This window comes from Condylostylus longicornis, unplaced genomic scaffold (assembly GCF_029603195.1).
Source record: "Condylostylus longicornis isolate FDR11 unplaced genomic scaffold, ASM2960319v2 ptg000048l, whole genome shotgun sequence".
NCBI lineage: Eukaryota > Metazoa > Arthropoda > Insecta > Diptera > Dolichopodidae > Condylostylus > Condylostylus longicornis.
Window position 1 is genome coordinate 389,322 of NW_026578017.1, and position 13,171 is coordinate 402,492.

General features: G+C 28.6%; 1 protein-coding gene across 2 annotated transcripts in view; it reads left to right on the top strand.

Annotated features, from left to right (window-relative positions):
• LOC129610976 (rhoGEF domain-containing protein gxcJ) overlaps positions 1–13,171 on the top strand; it is a 55,112-nt gene that overhangs the window by 19,953 nt on the left and 21,988 nt on the right. For both annotated transcript variants that reach the window (XM_055523842.1, XM_055523840.1), the window contains exon 2: positions 11,256–12,864. In XM_055523842.1, the coding sequence (XP_055379817.1) occupies positions 11,256–12,864 (1,609 nt within the window). The remainder of the gene's footprint in view (positions 1–11,255; positions 12,865–13,171) is intronic.

The following is a 13,171-nucleotide window of genomic DNA, read 5'->3' on the forward strand; positions in this document are numbered from 1 at the left end:
TTATTTCTGTACTCAAATGTGAAAGGCCTTAGAATAGATTATTTTAAAGTAATCTTTAAATTCTTTTAACAATTTATAAAATATTAAAGCATAATTTATTTTCTAAAAATTCCAACTTGGATATGTATAATACACTAGGAGAGGTATGTATCCGCATGCGGACCGCAGTTCTTGATCTTGTGACCCGTTACGATTTTTGAAAATTGTGAAATTTAATTCTTATAATTTTGTTACAAATATTGATTTAAATCAGTAAGAGTGTGGAAACCAGAAGGTGTTTTTTATTATATTTGTAAACAGTATATGAGTTAAGTAGATTCGAAATTTTCCGAATATTCTAATTAGAATAAGTTATTAAAAACCGAATTTGAAAGAAGATTTTTAGATTTTAATAATTGTCAAAATGGTTTAAACCTATTTACTTTTTACATTTTCTGTAGATATTGAAAAACTTGACTCAAATTTACAATTTAAATCGAAATGTAAAATTCTATATTTAAACAAAAATTTAGAGAAGTGGAAATTAAGAAATTTTATAATTATTTACATATAAATCAATTAAGCGTGTTTTTGCCATGTTCGGAAGCACATATTTGTGTGAACCATTGTTTTCGATATTAAAAAGTAATAAAACGACTTAAAGATCAAGATTAACATATTCAATCAATATGAAAAATATTAAGAATTACAACTGGGAGTTAAATTCAATCAAATTTCTAAGATTTAGTAACAGAAAAACGTGGCTAAATTCCTTTAAAAAAATAATTTTACATTTTTTCGTATGACTGTATTGTTTGTACTCGTATGTTTTATACTTTTTTATATTGATAATAAAAATCAAAATTTGAGTATAATTAGTAGCTTAAGGTTTTATTGTGCAAAGTACTGTGCGGAATCCCTAAAATGGGCTTGCACTAGGAAATTTCTAAGTTTTTTCCCATCCTTTAGCTCAGAGCGTCAGATATGGATGAAATTCTTCTTTGGAAGTAGAAATTTAAGCTCACAGAAAAATTTTACTCATTTTTGATGCCTTACGAACAGACCATTTTAGGGTTTTTGCTTCTGACCGTTAAAAAAACTACAAAATTATACACAAATTTTGATTTTTATTATCAGCATAAAAATTAATATAAAACTTAAATAACATAAATTTTTTAATTTCGAAAACAATTGCTCAAAACAAATACAGCAATCCCTCCTATAACGTAACCTCTTACTATATAATTTCGATATATGTAAACTTTATTTTTCCTACCTATTTTCACTTAATGTAATTTTTACCTCGTTTTACGTAATTTTAAAATAATTTAATATGCAACAATCTATTTTTTTTTTCATTTAAATTTCTTTCTTTACCAACAGACAACTTACTAGTTTAGGCAAATATCAAGTACATACATACATATGTATGTACATACATATTAGTCATATTAGTTTAGTTGGACCTCCTATAATGTAATTTCACTTAACGTAAAAATTTTTCGGTCCCAAAAATTACGTTATAGGAGGGATTGCTGTATGTATGTGCCTCCGAACATGGCTAACACACTCTTAGCCAATAGTAAAATACTGGGAAACAGCTTTATAGGTAAATAATTATAAAATTTAGTAATTTCCACTTCTCCAAATTTTTGTTTTAATACAGAATGGCACAGCATTCCAATTTCAATTGTATATTTGCACTACTGACATCTATTAAAATCTAAAAATTTTCTTTCTAATTCCGCTTTTAATAATTTATTCTAATTACAATATTCGAAAAATTATGAATTTACTTAACTGGCGTACTGTTTACAAAAAGAAAATTAAACTGGTTCAAGTATATATTCGATTTTTAGACACATTGAACATTCGCCTTCCACTTCTCGAAACAAACTAACGCAAAAATTCGATTGCAGTTACATTTACATACGGTTGTATACTTTTCACATATGCATAATTTTGGTTTTTAAATGTGTGACAAACCTCCGCAGAACCTTCACTCTGGTTTCAACAAATTCTTGGTGGTAAATGAATATTAACAAAAATATAAAAATTAAACTGCGTGCCACATGTGGCCGCGATTTTAATAATCTTACACCAGCCCGCATCAGCATTGCATACAATAACTCTATTGACTAATAATCTGGGATTTTAAGAATTTATAAATAAATAAGTATGGATTTAGGGATATTTTCTTTTGCATTTACTATTGAAAATTCCCAAGGAAGTTCAGAAGAAACGAAAAGTAATTTAGAACAAGTAGCGAAAGTATTAAATTTTTCACCCGTACGAACGTATAATCGAAGGGTATAGTAAATTTGCCTTACCGTTTGTAACGCTAAAAAATAATGGTCTGAGATATAGACTCAAGCGTATGTTTGTGATCAGCATCGATCAAATCGGATCATTCTGAGCCGATTAAGCTTTGTATGTCCGAGCTAAGCTTTGTGTGCTTTGTATGTTAAACTAATTGAGCTAAGTTCACCAAATTTTCACAAGTGATTTATAATAAGTGATAAGTTCCAGAATCCTATATAAATTGGATGTAATCAAGGTGTTAGTTCGGGTAGCTGCCATACAATTTCAACATTTATTTCGCTTTACCCTAGAAATTATAAAAGCTATAGTATTGAAACTTTTCTCCATTGTGTTAGATAAAAGTCATTGAAATTGCTTGGTTCCTTATGGTAATTGCCATAGAACTTTGAAAAGTAATTTGGTTATATTTTAAAAACTGTTCAACCCACAGTATTGAAATTTGGCAAAAACAGATAAGATAAAAGGGTATCTATGTTCGTTAAAAGTTGTGGAGATGTCAAGAACGTTTGTGATAGCTGCTATTCAACTCCAAAATTTTTTGATCATACCTCAGAAATTATTTAGGGTATAGTTTTGAAAATTTTACACAAGAAAACATGTTGTTTCGTTTGAATAAAAGCCGTTAAAATTTCTCGACCGCTTGTGGTAACTGCCATACAACCTCATAAGCTGTTTGTTCATAGCTTAAAATCTATTAAAGCTACAAAGCTGAAATATTGAATAAACAAATTTTTTATGGGTTTTTATGGTAACTCATGTATCATATAAGAATAAAAGAGCACTATACATAAAAAGCAAGAGGTTGTATGAATCTGTATGCCAATTATCTCGGACATTTGAAATCAATTATTCGCACGATTATCACAGAGTTGACACGATCAACTAAATTTTTATTTAAAATTAAGTATAATTTTCTCGTATTATGTGTAGAAATAATTAATACCAAAAAGTTCTACTTCTAATCTTTTATATAAAAAAATTATAACTTTTTTTGTTTTATCTGTGTATCTCAATTTTGACTTAACTGACTTTAATGAAAATATATGCCTGAGTTGACTTTCGTCATTCGGTTGATTGGCTCTTGGCGTATTTCAAGCCTCAACAGATCTTTACTACTGGCTTATTCTTAAAATAATTAGCTTTATTTTACGATTCTGACTATTTTTATGAAAATAATTAATGAATTTTCTAGAATTTTTTTATATATTTTATTAACAATTACTACGAAATTAACATTTTTGTACGGTAGTGAATAGATACGTTATTTAACTTTTTTCAATATAAAGAGAAATATATTTTGAATTGTGTTTCATAAAGCAATTGCTTTTTGCGAATTAATTTCACTAGCAAGAATTAATTACAAGTATTTCTTGAAATTTAATATTTGAATTTTGTTTGTCAACATTTTCAGAGAAGATTTCAGAGTAATCGAATCACAGAAAATGAACTTCAACAGGGAGTTCTCTTTTTACAGTTTTTAAGTTTACAAGAAACAAACACTAGGTTTAGAGAAATTTTATATAAGATGTTAACGAATATTTTCCCAATCTTATACAAATCTTTTGTCAGACTAAATAAATAAATAAGGATTTATTCTCAGATAAATAATATTACTTATAAAAGGTATAAAACTTGAAAAAACTTAAAAAAAACAATGACTTCTAGTTTCTCGCAAAAGCAAAAACAATGCTCATTTAAAAAAAAAGTAAATCAGACGGCAAAATTGAAAAAACTTTAAAAAACTTTATAAATAGGCGATAAGCGTCACAGTTTAAAATATTTATCAAACAAAAACAAATATTTTTTGGTTATACGAGTACAAAAAGCCTAAAATTTGATTTTGGATTATAAAAGTGTGAAACTCAGAAAAATCATTTGGGAATCCTTTTTATTTGTTATATTTTTAATCAAAAAATGAAAAAAAAAATTAGTGTTAATGAAAAAAATTTTTTTTGAAAATAAAACCTTCTAATATAACCCAGAAAAAATATGTTTTAACAGTTATAAAATTTTAAATGTTTTTAAAACACCAAGTTTTATTTTACAAAACTTGAAAAAACTTTAAACGTTGAGAAAATGAAAGCATCATAATTTTCTCTAATTTTTTTTAATAAAGCAAATTGATTAAAAATGTGCATGGATCACAAGCCACTTCTTTTTAAGCTAAAAAGTTTTTAAATTTATTTTAGTAAAAGATATCGATAAGGCAGAGAATATACGAGTACAAAAGTATCTTATCTTATCTTTATGACAAGATAAGATATATAAAATATACATTCTACAAAAAATTGCAAATGAAAATAGCTACAGCTGTTTGTTTAGAAACTCTCAAGAAACTGAATTGAATTCAAGCTTTACTAAAGTTTAATATCTGCAATAAAAAAAGAAAACAACACCATAACAAGCCCGGTGTGTATAAATAAATTAATATTATTAAGTACTTTATCTAATTATAAGGAATGTTAGAATTTCTAAATTTGAACTGTTTGTTTTTACCGACCGTATTGTGTATACAATAGGTAGGTTATGTGATGGCAACAAATTTTGCATATCGAGTTTTCGGTGGGAATGCACTTCTCCATAGTAGGGAGGTGTAAGTAAACTATTTTTAGCAACCTGTCGGTTCGTCGGTCTGTCGGTCTGTCGGTCTGTCGGTCTGTCAGTCTGTCGGTCTGTCGGTCTGTCGGTCTGTCGGTCTGTCGGTGTGTCCGTCTGTCGGTCTGTCGGTCTATCAGTCTGTGTGCGCACGCGTGTATCTCAAGTTCTGCTGAACCGATTTTGATGAAATTTTATATGTAAGTTTATTTCCACCATGGCACGGATTGATCAACTTTTGGGATATATCAGGCCTCGGGAACTGCACTTTTTAGCGGACCTGTTTTACATTTTTGAACATTTTGAAGAAAGTATTCAACCGATTTACTTGAAATTTCATATATGAGCTTTGCTAATACTTGAATTCCTCGTATTAAAACAATGAACATATAAATTTTTTGGAAAGATCAGGGCGCGAAAACTGATTTGCGGGCCGATTTTACATTTTTCACCATTTTGAAGAAAATATTCAACCGATTTACTTGAAATTTCATATATGAGCTTTGCTTGACCGTCCGCGAAAATTGCTAACTTTTGGAAGAAATCAGGCATCAGCAACTATACGTTTATTACGGGCCAAATATACATTTTTGCGTATATAAAGAGAAATAATCAACCGATTTCATTGAAATTTAATATTTGAATTCTTCGTATTAAAACAATGAACATATAAATTTTTTGGAAAGATCAGGGCTCCAAAACTGATTTGTGGACCGATTTTACATTTTTCACCATATCTACGGAATGAATTGATGGAATTTCTTGAAATCTAATATTTGAATTCTGGTTAACTGGCGATCATTTCAGGGAATTCGGGTAGCACAAAGTCAAACTCTCCTAAGAGCCAAATTTACATTTTTCTAGGTATGTTAACTATAAGCTTAATAATATCCTAAAAATTGAAAGCAAGTATTTAAAAGACATTTTTACAATATTCTGTAACCCTTTCACTTAACTAGACAATATACAATGCGGTCGGTTATGTGCTGACCACATCAGATTTTTTGTAAATGTGATTTCCTAAGCATAACAAAATAGTTAATAAGTAAAGTAAAAATTAAGAAAAATTCGCTTAAAGTTGAAATTTTGGGTGCAGTTTAAATTCATAAGCTGCTTTAATAAATGTTCCATAACCATTTATCGAACAATTACATAAACATAATTCGTTTGTTTTTCAAAATTTTTTTTTGAGAAAATGGCGAATTCGAAGTTAAGAATTTTAAACATTTAAAATTTTTATTATAAAATAAAATTATGAAATCAGTTATCATATTCAAATTGTGAAAGTGTAATTTGTCAACACTATTTCCGAAGCTATTATGTTATGCTAAATAATATATTTAAAACCGCGTTTCTCAACATCGATGCCGAACCTCTTTTAGATATTTCAATATAATATTAAAATTCAATTTATGTCAACTAAAAGAAATTTCTTATAGGTATACAAAAACTTAACTTATTTCTGTTCAAAAACACATTTTTCCTTCCAGTTCACGATTGAGTATAGTAATCATTTTTTCAGTATTGAGAGTATATAGCTCTTATATGGCTCTGGGTTTTTTTAATGATTTTTGATATTGAAAAAAGCTGTGTCCCCATATATGTACACATAACTTTTTTCACTATTTTATGAAACATAGATTATATCATAATTATTGGTCTTAAATACTCAGAAACTGGAATATCACCTCAAAACTTTCGTACTGTAGAAAAAGGTTCATTTAAAACTAATTGTTATAATATAAAATTTTTTCGCTCTTTAATTTTGTAATTTTCTCTTGAGCCTAGCATACACTATAATAATTTCCATTATTTCTTATTTTCAGTAATTTTGTTTTCATATTTTTATTATATTATTAATTTTCATTATACAGAGTGTCGGCGACTCAATGGTATTCCCGAAGCAGGGTGATAGAATACGTGCAGACGAACAAAAAACACCTAGTGACATTTTTCTTACTGGACCCTTGTTCTCGAGTTATGGGGCCTCAAAGTTGGAACATGCAAAAACCGGTTTATTTTCACACTTTTATTTATAGCTCGGGAAATGTGACAGGTAAATCCAATCTTGTAGACTCGTTTAATAGCTAATGAAATCCTCATTCTAACGGTATACCAGCGGCTGCAAAGATTTTTTTTAGTTTCAGAGATATTCAAGTGAAAACTCAAAATTTGTTAAAAATTTTTTTCCTAAATTTTTGTTTAACCGTCATTTACTCATAATTCCACGTTATCAACCTATCATTTTACAGAAAGACGAGCCCTATATTCTGACCTTCATTTTGATATAACATAATGTGGAAAAAATTTTAGAAATAACATGTTTATCAGGCGAAAATTGAGGCCAAAACCATAGAAAATTAACTAAAACAAAGTATGTTTCAAACAAAAACAAATTTGTTAATCTTTATTACGCAATGTTTTGCATTATTAACATGTACTTTTTCTTTTTCAAAATGAAAGAGATTTGCATTACCTTTATTTCTCCACAAAATATTTCCAAAAGTTTCAGAAATATCGTGTCTACGAGGATCAAATTTATAAAAAACCAAAAAAAAGTAGATTTTTCGCGATAAATTAGTTATAATCCAAGTAATGTTCACCCTCTGATCTTCTGTGTATTTTGATATAATTCAAAAATTCAATGATTGATCTTCAGGTATAGTTAATGTGGAAAATTTTAAAAAAAGTCTTTGCAGCCGCTGGTATACCGTTAGAATGAGGATTTCATTGGCTATAAAACGTGTCTACAAGATTGGATTTACCTGTCACATTTCCCGAGCTATAAATAAAAGTGTGAAAATAAACCGGTTTTTGCTTGTTCCAACTTTGAGGCCCCATAACTCGAGAACAAGGGCCCAGTAAGAAAAATGTCACTAGGTGTTTTTTGTTCCACTGCATGTATTCTATCACCTTGCTTCTGGAATACCATTGAGTCCCGGACACCCTGTATATTATATTATATTATTTATTTTTATTATATTATTATTTTTATTAAATTATTAATTTTAGTAAAAAATTAAGGGTTAATTTATTTTAATCGGTTTTTTTCATTAATGAATTCTTTTAAACAAATATTAAACTAATTAGCCATCACATGTTTGTTCGATAGTGTTTCTTCCAACAACATTCTATAGCGCTTGTGCTTAAATTAATATAAGCCTTTTTTGAAGTACAGCAATCCCTTCTATATCGTAACCTCTTACTATATAATTTCGATATATGTAAATTTTATTTTTCCTACCTATTTTCATTTAATGTAATTTTTACCTGGTTTTACGTAATTTTAAAATAATTTAATCTATTTTTTTTTTAATTTAAATTTCTTTCTTTACCAACAGACAACTTACTAGTTTAGGCAAATATCAAGTACATACATATTAGTCATATTAGTTTAGTTGGACCCCCTATAATGTAATTTCACTTAACGTAAAAATTTTTCGGTCCTAAAAATTACGTTATAGGAGGGATTGCTGTAGATGTTTTGATTTAACCCAACTATTTGTGGATAGTTATAATATTATTATAATGCTATTATAATTTATTTATAAGGGGCGTCAGGATCTTATCATAGTAGAGAGAGCTCAATTCCTTCGAGTAATCATTTTGAACTCGAAAACATTGGGATTTTAAATTGAGTTGGTTTCTTCCTTGTCGATATGCAATACAGAGTTATCTTTCGTTCGTCAGTGTCATCGCCCTTTTTAGCGAATTCGGTGATTCCCCAAAGCAGTCATCTGGGACCATTGGTTTTCATCTTCGCTGTTAATGATGTTGCGTCTGTTTTGAGCTGCACTGAACTGTTAATTTATGCTGGTGATATAAAGATTTTTGGGTTAAGTTTTTAACAAAACTAAACATCAACCCCACAAGGTAGGGTTGGTGTTAAGTTTTGTTAAACGCTGGTCTAAACTCTTTAGATCCTTGAATCGACCTTGCATTTTGAAGCTCCTTCAATCATCTCTTGTTTGTCATCATCTGGAATACGCTTCACAGGTGTGGTCACTTCTTTACAACATTCATATAATTAGGATTGAGTCGAATCAAAAACATTTCTTAAGATTTGCATTTCGTCATTTTCCTTTGGAGGACCCTGTTATTCTCCCACCATGTGAAAATAGCCTTAAACTGATTAGCTTATCAACGTTAAGTAAGATCGCTTATCAATCTGAGATCGCGAATGTGAGGTTCGTCATTCAACTTAGAATAACCGGAAAATTTCGAATTTACTTAACTGGTACACTGTTTACAAGCATAAAAAAATTAAACTGGTTCAAATATTTAAGTATTTGATTTATAAAACAGTCGCTTTCCACTTCTCGAAACTGTGTATTTTTCGCATATGCATAAGTTTGGTTTTTGGATGCGTGACATACGCCCGCAGAACATGCACTCTGTTTTCAACACTTTCTTACTGATTTAAATCAATATTTGTAACAAAATTATAAGAATTAAATTTTACAATTTTCAAAAATCGTAGCACAAGATCAAAATGTACATCGTAACGGGGCTGCGTTCCGTAAGTGCCCAAGGGCCGCATGTTTGAAGTGTTTTCAGATGTACATTTGGATTTTGTTTACTTTGACCTCTTAAATATTTTTTACTGCTATTATTGCCAGCCATAAATACTAAATTATCAAATAGTGTTTATTACAGAATACTATTTAAGAATATAAACACATTTTTAAAAAAATAAATTTCATTTATAAACTTAAAAAATCGTAGAAATAATAATTTTGGAATTACATTTTCAAATGGTTAATTTTGATTAAACTTTAACTAATTTAAATTTCCTTTTCGATGTTTTTCATATTTCAATACTTTCAATACTTTCTCCCACTTAACCAATAACTCAAAATTTTATCTACTCAATTGACAATTCCAATTGTTTTTAATGTCCGGGAAGTATTTTTACTTTTCCAATAAAATATAGATCTAGTCCTTTTAGCATCTATATGACATTTGTGTAGCAAAGTTATAACATTTCATTATTCATTAAATCTGGAATTATTATTCTACCTTGAAAGTAGTGAATACCATTAATTACATTAATATCATTCCTCTGATTATAATAAAAACAAATATTCTCTGGTACTGTAATTTAATATATCATCTTTTTTAGTTTCATATTCTAGTCTAATTTTAGTTTCAAGTGATTCATAAAAATTTTTTTCTTCTTCAGTTTTCTTAATTTTTATACTCTTGACAAATAATCTACAAGTTTGTGTACATATATACGAGTATCAGGCAAACAAACATTTACTTTACGTCAAAATAATTATCGACCATGAGACTTAAAAACATCAAATTTGGACTCGTCAATGTACACAACCGATTACCAAAAAAAATCAAGCTTTCAGACAAATTGTTTGGCATATTCTAAATGCCTTGCTACATTAATGGATCTATACAATTTTTCTTTTGTTTTTCTGCTGTAAGTAATATTTTTTGGTGTATGTACAATTAAATTCAGCATACCTATTAAAAATTTTTCATTCAAACAAATAAAGTCGCTATCATATCATAAAGTCGCTTCATATATATATAATATGTATGTGAATTATATGAATAATTATATATATGTATAATGTACATATATAATATGTATAATTTTTTACATACGAATTTATAAGGGCGAAATTTAGCAGTCAGATTAATGAAGCTCTGAATTTTTATTATTTACTTTTTACCGACCGTATCGTATATACAATAGGTAGGTTATGTGATGGCAACAAATTTTGCATATCGAGTTTTCGGTGGGAACGTAATTCTCCATGGTAGGGAAGTGTAAATAAACTATTTTTATTTACATAATTTAAATAATATATTATGTTACATACATTAAGTAAAATAAGAATGACATGATGATGATGGGGTAACTTCACCTTAACAATTTAATTTGAAATAATTCATATTCGCATATACGTACATATATTATAATATTCTTATCGCCGACGCAGTTCAATTCTGCGAAATTAGAAAAATGTTATCAAAACGAATCTTGTAAAAATTTCGATTTAAAATTAAGTAATTCTGAAAATACACATATATTTTGTATATATTAATAATGTACAAAATATATACTCAAATCACTCTTTTCCCGTTGTTACCTCTGGAATGTTCAAAAATTAAATTTTCGATCTCTGATTTATCGATAGTGTTTACTTAAATTTTTGCATTATACATAAAATAAGTTATATTTTACATAAAACTTTTTATTGGTCTGCCTAGCCTAATTCAGTTGAGGTGGAAAAAGTTTTATATTATAATAAAATATTTTTAGTCTATTAAAAAAAACCTATACAAATATTCTTACTAGTTGCAAAAATATTAACTACCTTATAACATTCTTATTTCAGGGAGCACAACTGATTTAACGCCATCTATACTTGGATTTTATGACACATTAAATAAAAATATAGGTTCAGATTTCAATACGCTACCATCTTCATCATTAATTACCACAAAGTTGCAGTCACATTCTCCCGTAACCACATCAAATATAAAGCTATTAAAAAATTGCGTCGCCAAAACTTCGACAAAAGAGCTAGACGAAACGACAACACGACAAGCAGTTATTGTAACGACAAATTCAATCAGTAATACAAGTAATTTGCATAATAGCTCGCCAAACGCATTTTTTAATGATGAATTTAGTTGTATAAAATCTTCTAAAACTAATATATTGGATTCATCAGCCTTGAAATTAAATACTACTTTTATACATTCACACAAACAATATAGATCATTTAAAGCTTTATCGCCTAATGTCCAAAGAATAATATCACATTCAAATACCGTTATTGAAACAGATAATAGTTTAGTCGACAGTAATAATAGCGACACGGAACGTACATCCTCCCCAGTGAATTCTAATTGTATGCGATTACCAAAACGAATTTTAGGTAAACAAAAAGTTTCTTGGATTCCTTTGACAAAAAAAACATCTAAACTTAGCAAGGCTGGAACGGATCTAGATAAAAATTCAAGCCCTAATTTTCCACAACAGTATTTGCAGACTCAAACATTTGACACAGATCTCTCATTGTCAAATTCAGTTCGAGACTTAATAAATTCCTATGAATTTAGCACTATTTCCCATAAAAAGCCAACCAATGCAAACTATAATAAATTTGATTTTCAGACTTCAAACTACAGTCAATGTGATAGAGCAAAAGATATTTTTGAAAATGAAGCAAATATACCAAATGATATATTAATTAGTACACCATTAATATTGGATTCAGATAAAAGCACTACCGCAAAAATTGAAGTGTCCCGAACAATAAGAAGTAATTATAATATAAACGAAAATTTAAAACATGAAATGGACAATGCAATGCAGTTGCCCTTTACAGAAATCGATAATAAAAATTTACAAATTAATAAAAGTCCCCTTCAATTTCAACGATCAATCAAACAAAATTTGCCAAAATTAACTTATGCAAAAGTAAAAATGCTTGATAACAAGTCATCAGTGCAATTTGAAAATTCTAATGATTTAGCAGATCCCGGAATTTTAATAAAACATGGCAATTATAATACAAATAATTCGAATGATAAAAATAACATTAAGTCAACAAATTTACTGCCAATTAAATCGCAACAACAAATAGAATCAAAACAAAAAAGTCGAGATTCAACAAAAGTTAATAAATTATTAGCAGACACTGAAAATTTAAAATGCCGCCCACTTTCATCAGTTTCAATATGTTCAACATCATCAAGCACATCAAGTTCAACAACAGGATCGTCAACATCAGCAAATGAAAACCATATCACTGAGAAATCATCTGAAGTGACTTCATATTTAGCTAGTGTTGAAAGTCTAGCAGATCATAGTGAAGGTGAATTTAATTCATCTCTGGCAAGTTCTAATAATACATTAAGTGTATTAGAAAGATCATGTTTGGAAGTCATCGATTCGGAACGCAGTTACGTAGAAGATTTACGACAAGTTATTCAAGGGTAAGATTATTAAAACACTGAAGTGCCCATGTGGCAAAAATGCAAAAATGATAAATAACTTTTGATGTTAAAACAATTTTCGGACTATAAAAGTTTCGGGTGGGATGAAGAGTTGTTTAATTTTTGTTTGAGGACTCTTCAAAAAATTAATCTTGCTAAGGCAGATATAACGATTTACATCTCGCGAAATTGGATTGCGTCATCATATTTAATATTGCTGCGGCATGTTGTAAAAAAATTCTTGAAAAACTCTACTGATTTTCCTCCTCTCAAAATTTTTTACAAAACGACTCTACAAACGACTCTA